General features: G+C 49.3%; 3 protein-coding genes across 3 annotated transcripts in view; 2 read left to right on the top strand and 1 right to left on the bottom strand.

Annotated features, from left to right (window-relative positions):
- LOC125542949 (disease resistance protein RPP13) overlaps nt 1-21,003 on the top strand; it is a 166,634-nt gene that overhangs the window by 57,404 nt on the left and 88,227 nt on the right. The window lies entirely within an intron of this gene.
- On the bottom strand, nt 325-3,704 carry LOC147988450 (uncharacterized). Its single transcript, XM_087542647.1, has 9 exons — nt 3,553-3,704; nt 3,022-3,405; nt 2,752-2,904; nt 2,395-2,640; nt 1,930-2,263; nt 1,443-1,824; nt 1,152-1,347; nt 591-847; nt 325-499 (listed from the first exon to the last, which is right to left on the bottom strand). The coding sequence occupies exons 2-9, from the start codon at nt 3,403-3,405 to the stop codon at nt 325-327; spliced, it is 2,127 nt and encodes a 708-aa protein (XP_087398773.1). The 5' UTR covers nt 3,553-3,704.
- On the top strand, nt 8,843-10,529 carry LOC147988449 (tyrosine N-monooxygenase-like). The gene is made up of 2 exons (XM_087540639.1): nt 8,843-9,807; nt 9,900-10,529. Exons 1-2 carry the CDS (start codon nt 8,905-8,907, stop codon nt 10,527-10,529), a joined length of 1,533 nt encoding a protein of 510 aa, XP_087396765.1. The 5' UTR covers nt 8,843-8,904.

The following is a 21,003-nucleotide window of genomic DNA, read 5'->3' as shown; positions in this document are numbered from 1 at the left end:
AAGTGTGGAGTTAAGATCGGTGGGAAACAAATGAAAACACCGTACCAAAATGAAACGGCTGGGGAGTTTGTTACTACACGATGGCAGTTGCTTAAAGAAAAAGAACAAATTCAGCAGATTGTTGCTTCGGGGAACGAAATACACATAGAGAAAGAAAGATCCCTATGTTGGAGTTGGACAGTTAAGCAGCCATGTCGTCGTCGAATCCATCACTTGGAGCAAATACTGACCATAGTGCATCGGCTGGGAGTGATGATTGGTTCCCCTGAAGCTTCATCATCTCCTGGATGCAACACAACCTGTTGACTGACAGATTTTCCTGCATCAGGTTGTACCATAATTCCAGTTAAAACGGAAAATGCAAAAGCTAAGGAACTTTTCAGTAATAGAAATGAGAAAGCTTCTCCGATGCATGAGACATGCCTTGGTAAGCGCATTCCGCACTTTTTCCCCGTCATGGTACCTCATGATATGCATGACGCATAATCCAGTTTCTTGCCTGACAGAACACAAAAATATTATGTAGTGGTTAGGCTAGTTGATATCTGTAGTTTAAAAAATAAGGATGCATGTCAGTTCATGGTTAAAACCTGGTAACCGAAGTTTGCATTAGAAGTGGGTATTTAGTAGTCCAGTTCTCCTTAGGTGTGGGCCAGCCAGCAAAAAAATCGTTGAGGCATGCAAACAAGGCGTCATGAAGACGCGACGCTATGAGCTCATGACGATCCTTCTGATCTGCATTGCATCCCATTGGGCCAGCGGCAGGGGAGATGATGTGAATGATCCTAGACAGCATGTCCCAGATGTACAAAGCCCATCCCTCCTGGAGTATTGCAGGGATGTAGAACTGCGGTGGGGGGGGGGGGGGGGGGTGCACCGAAATAAGACGGTAAGCGAAAAAATAATTTTGCCTAACCATTTGTGCACGAATAGAAATTGCTGCGGTTAAGCAATTAGACTTTAATCATACCAGCTGACATGCCTCGATTGCATGTGTGATGTTGGGCCCGATGAACTGATTTTGAATCTCTATGAAACTTGATATAGTTGCGTTGTCGGCAAGAGCCAGCGTCTGACATGTGGGGGGGAATGTGAGGTCGAGTTATGTAATTGCCTTGAAGGGATAATTTACTTTGACGGGGTGTCCTTACCGAGAAGTCGCATTCCAGCAGGTGACGATGTGTCAGGTGAGGAGTGCCTAGGCTTGCATCAGCGTCGAGCTGGGATTGCCGACGGATAAGTATAGAACCCAACTCATGATCGAGCATGCCGTTGCGAACAAGCTGGTGGATGATTTCTTGTGCAGTTACTTTGACAAGGCGAGGGGCGGCATGCAATACCCAATTTCTGATAACAAAACGGACGTTTCGTGAGTGCATGGCGCAGGGTTTAGGAAGAAACGACAAAAAATTGTTGAGTCTTAGGGATGAGCAAGTACTGACCGTGCAAGCTGGTTGTCGGGAAGTGATGGCAAGTATGCTGAAAGCAATTCTCCTGTTTGAGTTTTAGGAGGCACTACAGCTTTCCCTGAGAACCACGGATTGCTGGCATAGCTCCTTGACGATATGTACTTGCGTTTAGGTAGAGGGCCACAAGAAACGCCAAAACAGATTGAGGTCTGGTCCTCCAGTGGACTTGAGCAGTATAGATCCTTGACTGCTTCCGCTATGCATGAGGCGTAGCGCTTAACAGAGTTGCAGATAGCCTCGATCCTCGCTTGAGGTGCGGCTGTGCCTTTGAGTGGGGTTCTGTCGTGGACGAGGGTGGCTGGTGAGACCAGATCGGACGTAAACATTTTTTGCATGGCTGTTCGGCGTGAAGACCCTGTGGCAGTAAAAAATGCTTTAGAAGCAGAGTTGTTCTGCCACATGCTGTGGTTTGAATGAATGGGAAAAATGATTTAGATGTTAGAACAGATTGTTGGATTACCTTCACCGTCAGACATATCAAGCCTGACACCAGATAGCTTGCGAGCCTTCGGAGTCTTGTAGGATGTTTCTGCAGTGGGAGTGAGTCCAGCAGGATGAGGTTTTCGTTTACTATTAGTAGACACACTCTGCTCGTCTACCGTCGCCGAGCGAGGTTTGAGAGGACAATCAAGCAAACCCCTTGCAGCACAACAAGTGCAAGCTGAAGCGAGTGCATGCATTAGCTTGTCTGAGAATGAAACCATATCATTCTGAATGTTTTGTCTTGCCATGGTGACGTGACGGATCGCGCGTGCGTTCTGCTCGCGTAGGAGGACTGCAATTGGTTGTGACGACTGAAAAACAGGCAGAAAAAATTACTAGGAGGGGAGACAAAAAATATAATTGAAGGTAATGACGGGCAAGAAACCGTGTGGGGTCATTGCAAAAATTTAAAAAATCTGCTACCAGCTAGAAGGATGCTTACCATCGCCGGATATCGATTTGCAATGTAATTAGAGAACTCCATTGCTGATGGCTGTCTGGGTGGTACGAAATGGGAGACGGACCCTGTGGCAATGGGAGGCGAGTTGTCCGTGGTGGCATTAGGTAAGCGCGAGCAACTGGATGAATGATATTGATTGCCCCATGTGCGGGGCAATGCAGGTGCGTCACTCCTCTTGTTGTCAGTTCGTACACTCCTGGAGTAGCAGACGGTTGACGGGTCCCTGAGCTGTGTCACGCAGATAGTGAATAATCCGGAAAAAAATCATGTTAGGTACGGGCGACATCTCCACAATGGTTGGTATGTGAAAAATGAGACCGGGGGGCATCAGACGTATACCATTGCGGATGCGAAGGACGGCTCGGGTACGCCGACATCAGAGGCCATTGTTGTCATTTTACGCAAACAATCTTGGTCGAACAGTTTCACCCTCGGGCGCGCGTCATGCTTCAGGTTGAATAGCCCAAGGTCAAGATTGTCAAGAAAGAAAACCTGCAGTTGGATGGGTAACCTTGCGTGAGTGTCAGTCGGTAAAAACATAGCAACAATGCATGGTTATTAAGATTCATCCATGTACAGGAGAGGAAAACAGAAAAGAAAGATCGTGACCTGCAGGAACAAATGGCAGCCTGGTAGGTTTGCTACTGGCACCCCGTTGTCCATATCAATCTTCAGTTTTGCAACAGCATCGAGCAAACACTGCAGCACGTACTCACACCAGTTGAACTGAGCAATCTCTTCGGTGCTGGCAAGCGCACCCCAGAAGTCGATGCTGTTGTAGTCATGCTTGGACGAAGGAGCAAGCACATGGCCCATAACGAAAATCACAAATGCAATCTGGAAACAGTCTTTCTCCAGCTTGCAACTTGGAGGGACTACATCGGATCGATCGTGGGTGGCGGCGAACCTAGTAGATGGTGATTGAACTTGCACAGACCCATGGTGTCCGCTATGCCGTTCAGAAAAATCGTCGTCGCCAAGTGATTCGGACATCTGGCAAATAACAAAGAGAACACCTAATCTTACTGACTGCGTACATGTACAGCTACTGACGAATCGCTAACTGCATGTGAAGCTACTGAAGAACTGTGCCGATGGTGGTGAGGGGTGTGCGGGGTGGGGGGAGGGGTGGGGGTGGACCTTGGAGATCTGGTGTGGCGGCCGGGCAGAGATGCGGGGCTGACATCCTTCACAGGCGGCCGGCGGCGGCTGTGGAGCAGCGGCGATACGGCGAGCGTCGCCCCGAAAAGAATCGCCGTTGGGGGGGTGGGTGGCTGAATCTGGAGGTGTGGTTGCGGGATACATGATGGGGGCGTGTGGTGGGGAATGGCCTGAGCCCTAAAGCGATAAACTAGGACAACAGTGTGAGGGACAAAAAAAATTGAAAAAGTCGATCAGTGGCCACGCATGTCAGTAGCTTAATTGCTGGTCCAATTACAACAACACACATCATAGTGGGTGCGCCATTAAAGAGACAATCTGACAGAAATTTAGGCACGATCAAGCTGGCAATAAACTAAACATCATGGTGGTAGTACTTGTACTTAAACTAGCCGCTTCCGGCGCGCCCGATGATGATGGCCGCGCTAACGAGGATGAAGATGGCTAGCAGCAGTGCCGTGGCCATGAGATTCGCCCCGGCAATGAGCAGATTAAGCCTCAGGAGGTTTTTGACGATCCCCAGGTTTGCAGCAATCTACTGGTCTTCGAGAGCGGTCGAGCGTGCCTGACATTGGCCGGCTTGGATGGACGGCGATGGATTTGTGGTAGCTGCCGGCTGGGAGTGGGATCGAACTGACCGAGGGCCTGGATCTGCAAGAAGCCACCTCGCATAGCCCTCCTGCCACTCGTAGAACCTGCACTTGCCGGACTACATTGGGAAACAGGAGTGGGGCGATCAGTAAAAATCAGTGGATGAAATCACGAAATTTCATTCGCATAAGACGGCGAACTTACATCCTTCCAGATGCACTTGTAGTAGCGTTTGCCCGGCCTCGTGCCGTTGGGGCCGCACACGAGCGTCACCAGCTCATCCTTGCAGTGCGGGCAGGGGATGAGCGGCAAAATCTTGTCCGCCGCGTGGTGGGTAGACGATGACGAGGACGCCATTGATGCAGTAGCGAGAGCTATCCAGCCCCCAAGAGATATCTTCGGACTCGTGTGGACGAAAGAGAACGAAGAAAGTGAGGGTTCGTGCGGTTGGGTATGGGCCCTGTCGGTGGACGGCCGTTTTGCGCCGTTGGTCCAGAACCGTCTGGACCTAGACGGGCCCCACATGTACCGGCTGTCCCCCTACCTGACACCGTTGCTATTTACACGCATTAAGTGGATATTCTTGCTGGCGCAATACGGTACAGAATACAAGCATACGCGCGAATCGCGACGATCATCGATGGTCCAGATAGCGGGATCATCTGGACCCTGGTCCCGAATTGCTTTTCCGCAAGTGTTAACATATGTCATATCAGTTTCTCCTTATACAAATGTTAACATATGTTAATATACAAGATCATATTACTTTTTCTGATAAACATGTCAGTCCAGTTACATTGTTGACATATATTAATACAAATCCATCTTCAATCAGGCCATTCTGTTATAATATGTTCCCTTTGTACTAATAATGATTATGCGTGCATGCGAGAATGCTGAGTGTTGTGTAGATACAGAAGTTGGTATATATTAGTTAAAAGGATGAGCTGGCTTGGCTGCAAGACGTCAGTGTGTCCACAACTTGCCTAATTTGCTGTAGCTTTTTTAGCACCAAATGACAGTAGGCTTCGCCTACTGCCTTTATATTAACACCAATGGATATACAAGATTATTACATGGTGATTTTACAAGCTAGTGTCTCCAGCCCCTAAGCCAGCCCAAGAAGTTGGGAAGAGCTAGATTACAGAGCCCCTAATTTTCTGTAGTAAATTGAACAATTATTGTTACAATAAGAAGAAGACTAAGACTCGAGGTTGCTCTGGCTCCAAGTCCTAGTAATTAAACGTCAGATTGCAAATTTAAGATTAGAAGAAGAGGAAGAAGATGAAGACTAAGACTCGAGGCTGCGCTGGGTCCAAGTCCTTGTAATTAAACTTTAGATTAGCAGGGAGGCATGTGCTTCATGACGCTCCAATGAGGATGGGCAAATTAGGATGCTGGGTGGGTATATTCCATTAGGATGAGTGCAAAACATGCAGTAGATGGGAATAATGCCTAATAACTTAGAATCTAATCACGCCTTGTTTGTCATAAAATGAGAAAAAGAGGAGCTTGATCAAGAACACGTCAGTTGGCTACTTTCGTTCCTTAATAAGCTCGATCAAGATTCAAGACCGCTTCAGAATTCAGTAGGACATGTGGATATGTGGTACTCTTGCCAAATGAAAAATGGCAACTCAACCACAAAAATAACAACGAGGTGGAGGATGAAATCACCTAGACAGGAGAGGAATTGGCGAGGGTGTAACAATGGCATATGGCAATGAAAATGTGTGGAGACCCCAAATAATGAAGGAATTTAGAGCAATCGTGGATGCCACATGGCTAGGTCACAACCCACATCACAAAAATAGTTTTTTTTATCAAAAAGGATCGCGTCCCGGTTTATAGATAAAGCAACAACAACCGTACAACTCGACACGACAACACCACAACACACTCAGGAATAGATAAAATGTGCTTAAGCGGCTACACAACCCCAAACCACTGCAATCACACTACAAGTAGGAAGAAAGGGAATAGCCTCAAGTTGTTGGAGCCTTCAACGAGTCACTGCGAAGAAACGAAGCCATGCACGACAACCTGGATGCTCCAAGGCGGCAACTTCAGGAAGGGCACGACATCTAAACGCCGCCACCACCCGATCCTGCGATTTGAGGTTTCCCTCGAAGAAACATAGAAGGCGCAGAGGAACAGCGACACTGCCTTCAACGAGGAGCCCGCATGCACAGGTGCATCCGCCTGACATAACCAAATAGATTTTTCACCACAGCAAGCCCTCTGCACCTCCAAGACGTAGTACCGAACACTAGTAGGAAAACCCTTATGGACTAAGTAATTAGGGGCGCTGCACTATTTCTGAATGTCGGTGCTATTTTCACATAATAGCACCGGCATCCGGAAAAAAGTAAATGTCGGAGGTAAAGCTTAGTAGCGTCGTTGAATCTACAGCAAAAGCCCCTGGTGTTTTGTAAAATAGCACAGACGTTGGCACATCTCGCAACACCTCTGGTTCTTGATGTACCAGCAAAGTGGGAACTTTGTGTCCACGCCGTGCCGCAGGAGGAAAATATTTGTGGCGTTGGGTCTGTTGGAGAATGCCTTAGATAACTTACCGACCAAATTTGGCAAAAAATAATAATCTCATAAGGCTCGAATATATAACATTTTAAAATAAATTTTTGCCACATATCACACGTACAAAATGAAGTTAAACTCGATTATATAGACATGTAGAACTTATAGTTGCTTGCATGTGCGATAGTTCGTCCGTGATCTGAGTCCGCCACAGAACATAATTGGTGCAGGAGAGTTTCTTCGTGACTCCGCCATTGAGAGTTGGCTGGATGGCACTAGAGAAAGACATGGCGGCTGTGTACTAGATGGAAATGGAGATGCTAGATCGATGAAAGAGAGATGCTCTGTATACCGTGTGCGATAGCGAAAACGTCTTACCTCAACGAGAGGGGACGTCGTACATGTTATATGCAGGGGCGCACCTCCCAAGATAGCGCATACAGTTAAGGAGGTTCACATCTTGGAGAACAAGAAGGATAGAGATAGAGGAAAGTTGTTACAAGAGATAAGCTATGCGCCTCTAAACCCTAACCGAACCAAGACTCCTGCCACGTTACAACTTTCATGTACAACGGTACATCATGTTTAACAAGCTACACTTGGAGTACAGGAAGCTTGGTGGGAGAACAGGACGTACGAAGTTTCGAGGAAGTTGTATCCTATCTGCTCAGGAGGTGCAGAGGAGATCGTTTTGAGGAAGTTGTGTCCTGTCCACCAGAGTTCCTCAACTCGTCAGCCTAGCTGATGACGGCAACGAATAATACTACATCTTATGTGATCCTACGTAACCTTCCTTCTAATTCTTGAACGTCGATAAGTGTCACATATGTGGGCGTTGGGAGGTTTGCCCACACATTTTGTGTGGTGTATAAAAGGAACAGCCCATACACCTACGTGTGGGCAAAACAAGTAATGCCTATACATCTTTTTTCCCCTCCCGATGCCTCTCACACGCGTGCGCGTGAGTGAAATAGATAACGCCCACATGCCCCGTACGTCAGGCCTCATACCTCGTGGTCCTGCACGCCGCGCGTGACAGTCATCGCGCGTCCCGCAGTTGCCATGGTCCAGACTCTCGTCCATGTTCGTTTAACTGTAGTTGCCATGTCGCTGAACTTCGGTTGCCATGTCGGACAACTACAATTGCTATGGTTGCTCAACTGCAGTTGCCATGTATGGTCTGGTCTACTGCAGTTGCCATGATTTCAAAACTTTAGGAGTTGCCACCTACTAACACTAGGCAGTTGCCGTGTAGCACTACAAAAAGGCATGGCAAAAAAATATGTCCGGGTAAAAGAGAAAGTTGGCGTGTGCTCACAAGCACGCCAGGGCAGTTTCCATGTAAAGAAAAAGAGTGCCATCTGCTTACGTGCACGTTGGGACAGTTGCCATGTACCATGCAAAAATACATGGCAACTCGGGTAAAAGATAGTTGCCATCTGCTTACAAGCAAAACTAGGGCAGTTGCCATGTACCCTGCAGAAATACATGGCAACCGTCAGCTTTGTGTGTGGGCGGGGAGACGGGCCTGTGGGCGAAGTGATAAAGGCCCACACACCAGTCCCCTCCGCGTGCGTGAAAACTGGTGTGTGGGCGAATTGTTAAACGCCCACACACCAGCCCCCGTGTGGTGAAAAAAGACGTGTGAGCGACCGGATGAATGCCCATACACCAGCTTAGTTCTACGTGGCACAAAAACTGCTAGAATGCGCCAAGATTCGTGTAGAATTGGTTGGACGAGGATCCATGCGTGTGGGCGAGTTGCCAGACGCCCACACGCGTGGGCGTTAATGTTTACGCTAATTCTTTCCTCCCCTGATTTTCATGGGTGTGGGGCCCCCTCCCTCCCCTTATTTCAATTAAAATTTGCCAAATCAGCAGCATTACGTAAACCTTATGTAGCTTTGCGTGGATGTAGCATTGCTCTGACGGCAACTTGGGTACTTGTCAGCCTAGGAAAGAACTTTTCCATTTTAGCTTTTCACATCCATCTAAAGTCACAGTCAGCAATATTCTTTTCGAGGTGCTGATACAAAGATTTGGTAGTGAACTTCTTATTGGGACCAAAGGACCAAACGACTTGGTCACCGAAACGGCGTTCTCACTAGCATGTCCGTATGTATAAATGACGGATGGAGCCTAATGAGCATAGAGCAGCAAGCAGATCGGGGAGCTAGCGAGCCCTAGCTACCTACATACACAATGGTGGGGCTCTCTGTGCTGGTGATGCTGGTCGTAATATACGTGGTCCGGAGGCTGAGTTCCATGTGGACACGCTCATCCGGGTCGCTCCCTCCGGGGCCGTCGCCGTGGCCGGTGGTAGGCGCACTCCCCGAGCTGATGGTTAACAAGCCGGCGTTCCGGTGGATCCACCAGGTGATGGAGCAGATGGGCACCGACATCGCCTGCTTTCGCTTGGGCGGCGTCCACATCATCCCCATCACGTGCCCTCGTATCGCCAGGGAGGTGCTCAAGAAGCAGGACGAGATCTTCGCGTCCCGACCGGTGACTTTCGCCTCCCGTGTGGCCAGCGGAGGGTACGTGGAAGCCGCGCTGGCGCCCTTCAGCGCGCAGTCCACCAAGATGCGCCGGGTGCTCACCTCCCACATCGTCTCCCCGTCCCGCCACAAGTGGCTCCACGACAAGCGCGCCGAGGAGGCCGACAACATCACGTGGTACATGTACAACCTCACCGGCGAGGAGGGCAGCAACGTGGACGTCAGGCACCTCGCGCGGCACTACTGCGGCAACGTCATACGCCGGCTCCTCTTCGGCAGGCGCTACTTCGGGGAAGCCGGTGTCGGCGGCGGCCCTGGGAAGCTGGAGATGGAGCACATGGACGCCTCCTTCGCCGCGCAGGGGATCCTCTACTCCTTCTGCGTCAGCGACTACCTGCCGTCGCTGCTGGGGCTCGACCTGGACGGCCACGAGAAGATTGTCAATGAGGCTAACGCGACGCTGGACAGGCTGCACGACGCGGTCATCGACGAGCGTCGGAGGCAGTGGAACGCCGGTGAGAGGAAAGAGGTCGACGACTTGCTCGACGTGCTCATTGCGCTCAGAGAACCGACATTGAGCATAGAGGAGGTGAAGGCACAGGCCAAGGTACGTAACGGTAACGTAACGTGCGTAGCAATGCATGCATGTCAAGCAGTCCAGCACCACCATCCAACGGTAATCGTAACGTACGCATGCAGCTCATCAATCTCGCGGCCGTCGACAACCCATCCAACGCCGCCGAGTGGGCGCTGGCGGAGATGGTGAAGAGGCCGGAGCTGCTGGCGCGGGCGGCGGAGGAGCTGGACCGGGTGGTGGGAAGGGAGCGGCAGGTGCAGGAGTCGGATATCGCCCAGCTCAACTACGTCAAGGCCTGCATCCGGGAGGCGTTCCGGCTGCACCCGGTCGCCCCCTTCAACGTGCCGCATGTCGCCCTCGCAGACACCGTCGTTGCCGGCTACCGCGTGCCCAAGGGCAGCCACGTCCTCCTCAGCCGCGTGGGCCTTGGCCGGAACCCGGCCACCTGGGAAGACCCTCTCCGCTTCGACCCCGAGCGCCACATGGGAGGAGGGAACCTCGAGCTCACCGAGAACGACCTGCGCTTCATCTCCTTCAGCACAGGACGCCGCGGCTGCGTCGCCCCCATGCTCGGCACAGCCATGAGCGTCATGCTCTTCGGCAGGCTCCTCCATGGCTTCACCTGGACGAAGCCCGCAGAGGTGCGGGACATTCAGCTCACCGAGTCCAAGCACTATCTCTCCATGGCTAAGCCGCTGGTGCTGCACGCCAAGCCACGCCTGCCGCTGCACCTCTACCTCTACCGCCCGTGAATTTATTTACTTGCTCCTGTCCGTCCGGACAAGTTAATAACGACCGGACCTGTTCCTCCGTGCGAAAATTTGCTCACGCAATAATTTCTGCAGCCGTCCATTTGCTCCGTGATTCGCACACATTTATTTATGGTGGTTGAAAAATAGAAAGAAATTCTTAAATGTCTGAATACGATACAGTTTCGGGCAGTGATGGGCGCCCGCAGTCCGGCCGAACAGTTCGGCCGGACTAGCCCCAGCCATCCGATGCGTGGGATAAGAGCCGTTCGATCCCCACTCTTCCACGTCATCATCTTCTTCCCCCTTCCCTCTGCTTCAGATTTGCCGTGCGCTCGCCCCTGGCCGCCGCGTGCTCGCCACCGGCTGCCGTTGGATGTGCTGCTACAGCCACGATACCGCAACCCCCCCCCCCCCCACCTCTCGGCCCCCATAGCCATGACGCCATCGCCCGCGGTCGCAGCGCTGGTGGTCGACGCTCACCGGGGTCGCTCAGTCGTCCCGACACGGTCGTCGGCAACATCAGTTGCAGCCCGCCGGCTTGTCGATTCGAAAACTCGCCATGGTCATCATCGTACATGGTGGAAGCTTCTGCAAACGCTGGTTGTAGCTTTTCCATAGCCGGTTGCAGCTTTCGTCCTCCGACCATAGCTTCTGTCACCTCCAGTTGAAGCATTTTTGTTTGCCGGTTGGAGCTTTTCCCATCAACAGTTGTACCTTCTCAGGTGCCCATTGTAGCTTCCATGGCGCCCCGCCTCAGTTTCCATGTATCTCTGGTTGGAGCTTTTTTGTCAGCGGTGGTAGCGGTGGTAGCATTCTCGTGTGCCGGTTGTAGCAAATTGAAGTGCTGGTTGTAGCACGGCATGACAGCATTGTAGCAAAAAATTCCCGATGCCGACTATGGCAAAGCCGCAAAATGAGACACCGGTTGTAGCAAAAATCGACACTAGTTGTAGCAAATATCGCTGGATCATAGTGGCTACAAACTCCGGCGAACTCGGGTTGCAGCTCTGACGAACATGGTTGTAGCTTTTTTGTCGAACGGTTGTAGCATTTGACGACACACGTTGCCGATTGTAGCTCTGTTGTGCACACGTTGTAGCATCTTTGCAAGCTTATTGTAGCTTTGTAGTACATGGTTGTAGCATTCACGACACCATCATCGGCAGGTCTCTCGTGCAGCAACCTAATGGGGTCCGCCGGTTGTGGCCTCGCCGGAGAAGCCGCAATGCTCGGCGGCAGCGCCTAAGGTCGCAGGAGGGGGGGGGGGGGGGGGGATGAAAGGTGGAGGGAGGTTGAGTGGTAGAAGAAAGAAGAAGATAAGGGGTCCGCCGATGATGGCCTCGCCGGAGAAGCCGTGGCGCTCAGCGGCAGCGCCTGAGGTCGCGGAGGGGGGGGGGGATGAAAGTTGGAGGGAGGTTGTGTGGTGGAAGGAAGAAGAAGATAAGGCAAAAGAAAAAAAAACTGGGAGAAGGACGCGCGAGACAGGCTGGATCCATGTGGATCGAACACGCGCGATGCGACCGGCCGAACGTTTCGGCCGGTGCGCTGGCGTAAAACGTTTACCTACAGTTTCTCCGTGTGTGTATGATACATCTCCTATTTTGTTACATACTCTGTTCCACAAGTTCATTGCACTGTTCATCTTCTTCTTCCTTCGTTTTTCTCTTGTTCCGTTCTTATCTTTCAGTTTTCTTCTCTTCCTTTGACAGTGTGGTCCTTCTGTTGCTGACGTGACTCCTTTCTAGTGATCTTCTGCGTTGAGTCCTTGTTCTGGCAGCTGTGTTGGCGCCCCCCAACTTGTTGGAATAACAGTTTATCCTGCCGACTTCCATCCGTTGGCAGTTGCTTGCTCGGGGTTCATACTGTCGCTGTGGGTGTTGTATCCAATAATTAATCTGCCATATGTTGTACCGTGATATATGTACAATGGCATGTACCAAGCTTTGTCCCGTACCTTATTCAGGCACCATGTCCTGTGCGCGCTTCGTACCATGTTATGTCATACTTGTGTCAACACTGCCGACTTCGCCGCCGAGGCCGCCATGCTGCAGGCCACGCAGCACAAGGCCGCCATCAAGGACAAGGAAGCCATCATCGCCAAGGCGCACGCTCTCCTCATGCGAGGATTGTGTCGACCCTCACCGGCCATTCTCTCAGTCGCTATTATGGCCACGGTTAGTACAGGCTTGTAGGCCGTCCGCCCTCCACATCGCCCGTCGCCCAGCTCCTCCATGACAACAGAGACAGTCGGTTTTCATCCGTCTAGGTACGATGGTCATACCGGTTCTCCACTTCGCTAGACAGCAGCGTGATGCGTCCGTGCGTTGGGCGCACAGACAATGCTTTCAGGAAACCAGCCGGTTGATCCATAATGTGGATACTTTTTAGTCTCTAGGCTGGTTGCACCATGCTGGATAGTAACTTTTTTTTAGAATGGAGCAAGGTTTGCTAATTTCTGGGAACTATCAGACCAAGTCAATCAATAACAAAAATGACGGAAACCTTACAAACACTGGCAGGCAACTAGGAAGGAAACTTCCTTCCTACATTCGACTTTTTCCTCACCGAATCTCTAACCTACCCCTAACCTAAACATGGCTCACAGAAGTTTTCCCAGGTGCGAAGCATATCCAAAATGCATGCACATGTACCATCTCTCTCTATATGGTATGTGGACGTAAGCAAAATGGTACTGTATGATTTGTCTTTTGCATGTTACGTCCTTGTTGGCTTGTGGCTCCTGCTCCAGTTGGTGGTCAATATAGGTTTTATTAGTCAAAGAGTACGACAAACACTGTTATGATTGATTCCTTAATAATCAAGTTTGGGCTGCTAATAAGCTCCTTATTGACTAAACAAAAATAGCAATGCTGTGTCAAACAGAAAAAGAGTGGTTGCATGATGCAGCACACTGTCAAGCTGGCACATATAGAACAATGTGTACTCAACAATAGAAAAAAGAAGTTGCTGAATGTGCATAAGATTATCACTACAAACTGACGCAGGTATGGTGCAATGACGTATTACGAAATGACGTATGCTGCCACTAGATTGTGAGCTTGTGATTTTTTTTCTTTATTATGTTTGTGGGTAGTGAGCTTGTGAAGTCAATCATTTATTTATACAATAAGATGCAAAGGTGCCTCTTTCCGAGAAGGGAACTCTGAAGATTGTAATACTAGTACAGTCACTTTCAAACCCACATCCTAACTCAAATAGGTTTGTTGAAAACATATGTGGAATAGACAAGACCTTAGAAAATTACACCAAGGAAAATGGTTGGTATACATTCGCCTTATTGTTATATAGAGGAAACTACACCGATACACATATTGAATATCTATTGTAACAAAACTAATGCAATTCTTAATGGATTTTTACATCAACTTTAGGTATAATTACTAAAGAACATGGGTGACATGAAATCTACAAAAGTTCACTGAGGTTAGTGCCTAGCGCTTCACCGGAGACGAGGAAGCCGATCATGGATCGGTGGCAGCTCACCTGGGGCTTGACGTAGAAACTGGCCTATGCATCTGAAATACATGTTTGATAGGCTACACCAAGTATGTTTTGTTAACATAGTACTCTGAAACTATATCTTTGGTTGGTTTAGAAAACTAACCGGCTGCAATAGTGAAGTATACCAGCTGGTTTCGCAAAACAGTGGGCTGTATTCGCTAAAAAGAAAAGAAAAGGGTAACAATTCCACGCATCTCACGGAATCAACAATTTATACTCCCACTGGTTAATGTGATGCATGCATGCATGAGAGAGAGAGAGAGAGAGAGAGAGAGAGAGAGAGGAGCATCTACTGGACGGTGCATGCATGCTTCCATCCATCGATATCTATTCCTTCCTCCACTCCTGTCCTTGTAAATACTTGCCACGTTCTTTGCCCAGTCCATCACATCTCGTAGAACAAAACAATCTTGAAGCAGCTCCTCCATCGCATTGTGTGCATCAAACAGTTTTTCACTCTACTTAGGTATCTCATCGATTGCTTTTGCTTATATTGATGTTATAGTTGTCTTTCCATTCTTAAACTAGCTGGGAGTCCCGCATATTTGTGCTGCTAAATGTAAAACAAACTGTTACATTTGTAATGTTTTCTTGTCAAGATATTTGGTCATGTGAGAACATAGTTGCACTTTGGTAAAATTATTGTGCATTAAGTATATTAGCTTTTCCAACAATAGAAGACCGTTGGTATCAATGTTTGCAGCTTGTCGTCTAAGATATCAACCTCTAGCTTCCCATCTTCTTCTCTTTGTATCTCGGTATCATCTTGTCTTTCTAGAAAGGGCACTGATAGGCGTCGGCGCGCCGGCCGAAATTTCGGCCGGTCAACGCGCAGCCGCCGGATACAACTATAGCCAGCCGTCTGATCTGACCTTCCGCATCGTCTACTTCCTTCCCCTTGATTATTAATTTCTTCCCTCTCCCACGCGCTGCCGCACCAGAGCCGCCGCCTAGCACGAACCAACCCCCGCGTCTCTCTCTCCCCTGACGACCCCCAACTCCGGTGACCTCGCCGGCTCGCTGCCGCTCGCCATCCCCGCTCTCGGTCAGCCGCAGTTCCAGGCAAAAACACCAAGTTCATGGTTGCAGCAAAACGCGACTATACGGTCCCAGCTATTCTCGACCGCGGTTCTAGCTCGGCGTGGTTACCGTCGCAGATGGCCGTGGACATGGTTACAACTCGTTGTGTTTCCATCGCAGCTTGCCGTGGTGACCGTCGTGCTCACCGCGGTGACCGGTTCCAGTAAAAATGACTCACGGTTGCAACTTGCCGGCCACCGACTCTTTTTGTGCTCGCTGGAGCATCGTCGCAGCCATGAACGAAGGGTGTAGCAAAAACGTCGACTGGTAGTAGCAAAAATCAGACATGGTTGAAGCTTTGAAAAAATCCGGTTGTAGCAAACTAATTGGCCACATCCAGCGAAAAACTAGAAAGCAAGAAAAATATCCAAAATCTTGGTTGAAGTAGAAAAATTTGCAGGTTCCCGCAAAATCAAAGGACGATGGTAGCAAATTTAAGGCTGGTTCCAGAAAAATCAAAAGAAAAGGAGTGGTAGCAAAAATTAGGACTGGTTCCAGCAAAAAAATAACATGGTTCCAGCAAAAAATCCACCTCGTCGGCTTCCCAGCAAAAAAAATGCCTCTTGCTTGTATCATCCCCCGTCACTGGTTCCAGCACTTTTGCTAGCCGGTTGCAGCAAAACCATGTGCTGGTTTTAGCATGACGTCCGCACAGTGATCGGTCATGTCCATCTCCGGTGAGAGATGGTTGTTGGGGTCAGGTCTCTGGTGAGAGATGGTTGTTGGGGATCTGGTGATTCAGGGCCGCGCGTTGGCCATTAGAGAGAGAAAGGAAAGGAGGACGCGGGGGGAGGGGGGCGGCGGCGGCGCCGTCGCCTCTCGTTTGGGATGGGGAATCGGAGCTGCAGCGACACTGGTGCGGGGTGGGGATCAAGTAGATAAGGAAGAAGACTGGTTCACGGGAGCTGCATGGGCCCCCACAGCCAGGCATTTGGGCCGTGCGTGGATGGCCAGGCTAAAAGCGGATGCTTCGCTCGCAACAGCATCCAACGACACGCGAGCGACCGGCCGAACGCTTCGGCCGGCGTGCCGACGCAAAACGTTTACCTTCTACAAATGGCATGCGACCAGATGCCTCCACGCTATCTTCCACCATCCTTATTTGGAAATTACCACTATATGTTACCTAAAATATGTCGATCCATTTTGTTTGACAACTTCATGTATTGTTCTTTCTAATCTTGTGTGTTTGAGAGTAATACTCCTGGGTAATCCTTGGTACTTCATTTACTACTTCCGCGTCACCAAGAGCCAGCACCTCACCGACCTCAAGAAAAAATTCAAGGCCATGTGTAAGCAAACACAAGCACATGCATGCATACAGTGATCGTCTTCGTCTAATTAATAAGTTTTTTTGTTGCGATCGATCTCCTGGCCAAGTTAACATTGGGTGTTTAATTTTGTTGTTTCCAGGCCAGATGACAGCAACGGACTGTTGAATATATAAGAAAATTACTACGAGTTTTAATCTAAATAAACAGTAAATAAATCATGACGGAAATAACAGAGATAGAACTAATCATGCGAATTAGCATAATAGATGAACAGATCAGATCTATGACAAAGACTAGAAATAGAAATTCTAGCATAGTCTCAAACAAGGAGGATAGAATCATACGGTGCAACGGGAGCAGAACAGTTGGCATTGAAATTATCACCCCTGTTGTTGATGAAGAGGTTGCCAAGGTAGGGAAAGAAGTCGTTTTTGAGGAAGTCACTAGTAGAAAACCGGGCATTGGTTTTTGCCAGATCAGAGCAACAGTCTCAGTCAACTTACGAACCGGGACTAATGCGTGCATCAGTCCCGGTTTGAGTGGCCAGGACGCCGGCCCGGCCTTGGCAGGCACCAGTCCCGGTTCGGCTAGGACTTTTGGTCCCGGTTCCAGCCACCAACCGGGACTAAAGGGCCTCGCTCCTGGCGCAACCTCTTTAGTCCCGGTTGGTGTCTGGCATTTAGTCCCGGTTCCAGACACCAACCGAGACTAAAAAATGCCTATATATATGCTCGTCCTTGCCCGCACACTACTCGTTGTTTTGGCCGACAAGCGTGTGGGAGGTGTGTGCTACTCTGTTCTCACCTCCTATGCACATGGGGTGTTCGATGAAATGCCTGAGCCACACTTAAGCTTTCTCCTCTCACTAGTATAAAACAGGGCTATGGTCCAGGCCGGCTCAGCCCATTAGTCCCGGTTCAGTCTAGAACCAGGACCAATGTGGGCATTCGTCCCGGTTCGTGAGCCCAGGGGGCCGGCCGGGCCACGTGGGCCATTGGTCCCGGTTCGTCTGGACCTTTTGGTCCCGGTTGGTGGGATGAACCGGGACCAATGGGCCTCGCTCCTGGCCCACCACCATTGGTCCCGGTTCGTGGCTTGAACCGGGACCAAAGGCTCCCCTTTAGTCCCGGCTCATGTCACCAACCGGGACCAATGAGGTGCCTATATATACCCCTCGCTCGCGAGCAGAGCACCCCAGTGCTCTGTTTTTCTCTGGCCGAGGGGGAGAGGGCTTGGTAGTGCTCTAGCTCACCTCCTATGCACGTGAGGTGTTCGATGGAATGCCCGAGCCACACTACTTAAGCTTTCTCCTCTCGAAGCTCGACCTCCAAGCTCCATTTTCCTCGAGATTTCTCTAGATTTAGCGGTCCGTCACGCCCCGTCCCCGTCTTCACCACCGTCGATCACCCGCGCCGATCTCATCACCGACACCACCGTGGTGAGCCTCTTGTTCTTATCTTCTTTCTGAAAGGAAAAATATTCTTACTTGTATGTTTAGATAGATACTTGTATCATTTTCTTACATTTTTTATTGCATCTTATATAGTGCGATGGTTTTGGTATCCGCCCCCGTCGGCCCTCGTCCTGTCTATGATTCGGATTTGGTATGTATATTATCTTTATAACTATTGGTTCATTTATTGTTTATGAAAATTATGCCGACCAACGTGACACAGATTTTATTTATCTAGGATGTATGTGAATCGGAAATGCCAACCGACCTTGTCGAGAGGTTAAATTTAGTTGAAGAAGAAAACAATTTGTTGAAGGAAACAATAAAAAAATTCGAGGAGGAGAAGATGATATTGGAGTTGCATGTTGCGGATGTCGTCGATGATCACAAGATCAAGATGGATGCAATGCGCTTGAAGATTAGAAAGATTAGAAAATATGCCATTCATACCGAGGCTTGGTATCATTATGCCGTTGGATCAATTGTTACCTTGGTTGCGATTATGATCGCATTTGTTTTCGCATTGAAATGTTTTACATAGTTTCAATGTATGGTTTAATTAATTAGATGCTCTGAAGAGCTATATGTTATTAGATGAGAACTATGTATGCACTTTGGTTTTAATGTGATGATGAACTTCTATCAATTTGGACACTTAATTATATATAATGCACGCAGATGAACCGGCAATGGATGTACGGTGATAGACACACCCGCGAGTACATTAAGGGCGTGCATGAGTTTCTCGATGCGGCTGAGGCAAACAAGCAGAATGGTTTTATGTGTTGTCCATGCACTGAATGTGGGAATACGAGGTCTTACTCTAACCGGAAAATCCTTCACTCCCACCTGCTTTACAAGGGTTTCATGCCACACTATAATGTTTGGACGAGGCACGGAGAAATAGGGGTTATGATGGAAGACGGCGAAGAAGAACAGTACGATGACAACTATGTGCCCCCTGAATACGGTGATGCTGCAACGTGGGGAGCTGGTGAAGATCAAGAGGAACCAGACGATGTGCCCAATGATGCTGCCAGGGGTGAAGCTACTGAAGATCAAGAGGAACCAGACGATGTGCCCGATGATGATGATCTCCGCCGGGTCATTGTCGATGCAAGGACGCAATGCATTAGTCAAAAGGAGAAGCTGAAGTTCGATCGCATGTTAGAGGATCACAAAAAAGGGTTATACCCCAATTGCGAAGATGGCAACACAAAGCTCGGTACCGTACTGGAATTGCTGCAGTGGAAGGCAGAGAATGCTGTGGCTGACAAAGGATTTGAGAAGCTACTGAAAATATTGAAGAAGAAGCTTCCAAAGGATAACGAATTGCCCGACAGTACATACGCAGCAAAGAAGGTCGTATGCCCTCTAGGATTGGAGGTGGAGAAGATACATGCATGCCCTAATGACTGCATCCTCTACCGCGGTGCATACAAGGATCTGAACGCATGCCCGGTATGCGGTGCGTTGCGGTATAAGATCAGACGAGATGACCCTGGTGATGTTGATGGCGAGCCCCTCAGGAAGAGGGTTCCTGCGAAGGTGATGTGGTATGCTCCTATAATACCACGGTTGAAACGTCTGTTCAGAAACGAAGAGCATGCCAAGTTGATGCGATGGCACAGTGAGAACCGAAAGAAAGATGGGAAGTTGAGAGCACCCGCTGACGGGTCGCAATGGAGAAAAATCGAGAGAAAGTACTGGGATGAGTTTGCAAAGGACCCAAGGAATGTATGGTTTGCTTTAAGCGCGGATGGCATTAATCCTTTCGGGGAGCAGAGCAGCAATCACAGCACCTGGCCCGTGACTCTATGTATGTATAACCTTCCTCCTTGGATGTGCATGAAGCGGAAGTTCATTATGATGCCAGTTCTCATCCAAGGCCCTAAGCAACCCGGCAACGAAATTGATGTGTACCTAAGGCCATTAGTTGAAGAACTTTTATAGCTGTGGAATGGAAATGGTGTACGTACGTGGGATGAGCACAGACAGGAGGAATTTAACCTTAAGGCGTTGCTGTTCGTGACCATCAACGATTGGCCCGCTCTCAGTAACCTTTCAGGACAGACAAACAAAGGATACCACGCATGCACGCACTGTTTAGATGACACTGAAAGTATATACCTTGACAAATGCAGGAAGAATGTGTACCTGGGCCATCGTCGATTTCTTCCGACCAACCATCAATGTCGAAAGAAAGGCAAGCATTTCAAAGGCGAGGCAGATCACCGGAAGAAGCCCGCCATGCGCACCGGTGATCACGTTCTTGCTATGGTCAATGATTTACACTACGTAATCTTTGGAAAGGGTCCCGGTGGACTAGCTGTTCCGAATGACGCTGAGGGACACGCACCCATGTGGAAGAAGAAATCTATATTTTGGGACCTACCCTACTGGAAAGACCTAGAGGTCCGCTCCTCAATCGACGTGATGCACGTGACGAAAAACCTTCGCGTGAACCTGCTAGGCTTCTTGGGCGTGTATGGGAAGACAAAAGATACACCTGAGGCACGGGAGGACCTGCAACGTTTGCACGAAAAAGACGGCATGACTCCGAAGCAGTATAAAGGTCCTACCAGCTACGCTCTTATGAAAGAAGAGAAAGAAATCTTCTTTGAATGCCTGCTCAGTATGAAGGTCACGACTGGCTTCTCGTCGAATATAAAGGGAATAATAAATATGCCAGAGAAAAAGTTTCAGAACCTAAAGTCTCATGACTGCCACGTGATTATGACGCAACTGCTTCCGGTTGCATTGAGGGGGCTTCTACCGGAAAACGTCCGATTAGCCATTGTGAAGCTATGTGCATTTCTCAATGCAATCTCTCAGAAGGTGATCGATCCCGAAATCGTACCAAGGCTAAGGAGTGATGTGGCGCAATGTCTTGTCAGTTTCGAGCTGGTGTTCCCACCATCCTTCTTCAATATCATGACGCACGTCCTAGTTCATCTAGTCGACGAGATTGTCATCCTGGGGCCCGTATTTCTACACAATATGTTCCCCTTTGAGAGGTTCATGGGAGTCCTAAAGAAATATGTCCATAACCGCGCTAGGCCAGAAGGAAGCATCTCCATGGGCCATCAAACAGAGGATGTTATCGGGTTTTGTGTTGACTTCATTCCTGGCGTTAACAAGATAG

This window comes from Triticum urartu, chromosome 1A (assembly GCF_056163025.1).
Source record: "Triticum urartu cultivar PI428250 chromosome 1A, HENAU_Tu73, whole genome shotgun sequence".
Taxonomy (NCBI): domain Eukaryota; kingdom Viridiplantae; phylum Streptophyta; class Magnoliopsida; order Poales; family Poaceae; genus Triticum; species Triticum urartu.
The sequence above is the reverse complement of the archived record's forward strand: the minus strand, read 5'-3'. Positions and strand labels throughout refer to the sequence as shown.

Excerpts from the sequence above, each read along its gene's own strand:
- LOC147988450 (XM_087542647.1), bottom strand. The coding sequence starts at position 3,405 with ATGTCCGAATCACTTGGCGACGACGATTTTTCTGAACGGCATAGCGGA. Across the intron at positions 1,825-1,929 it reads TGATATGTCTGACGGTGAAG|GGTCTTCACGCCGAACAGCC; the intron begins GTAATCCAACAA and ends TTACTGCCACAG. Across the intron at positions 1,348-1,442 it reads CCCGACAACCAGCTTGCACG|AAATTGGGTATTGCATGCCG; the intron begins GTCAGTACTTGC and ends TTTTGTTATCAG.
- LOC147988449 (XM_087540639.1), top strand. The coding sequence starts at position 8,905 with ATGGTGGGGCTCTCTGTGCTGGTGATGCTGGTCGTAATATACGTGGTC. Across the intron at positions 9,808-9,899 it reads AGGTGAAGGCACAGGCCAAG|CTCATCAATCTCGCGGCCGT; the intron begins GTACGTAACGGT and ends GTACGCATGCAG.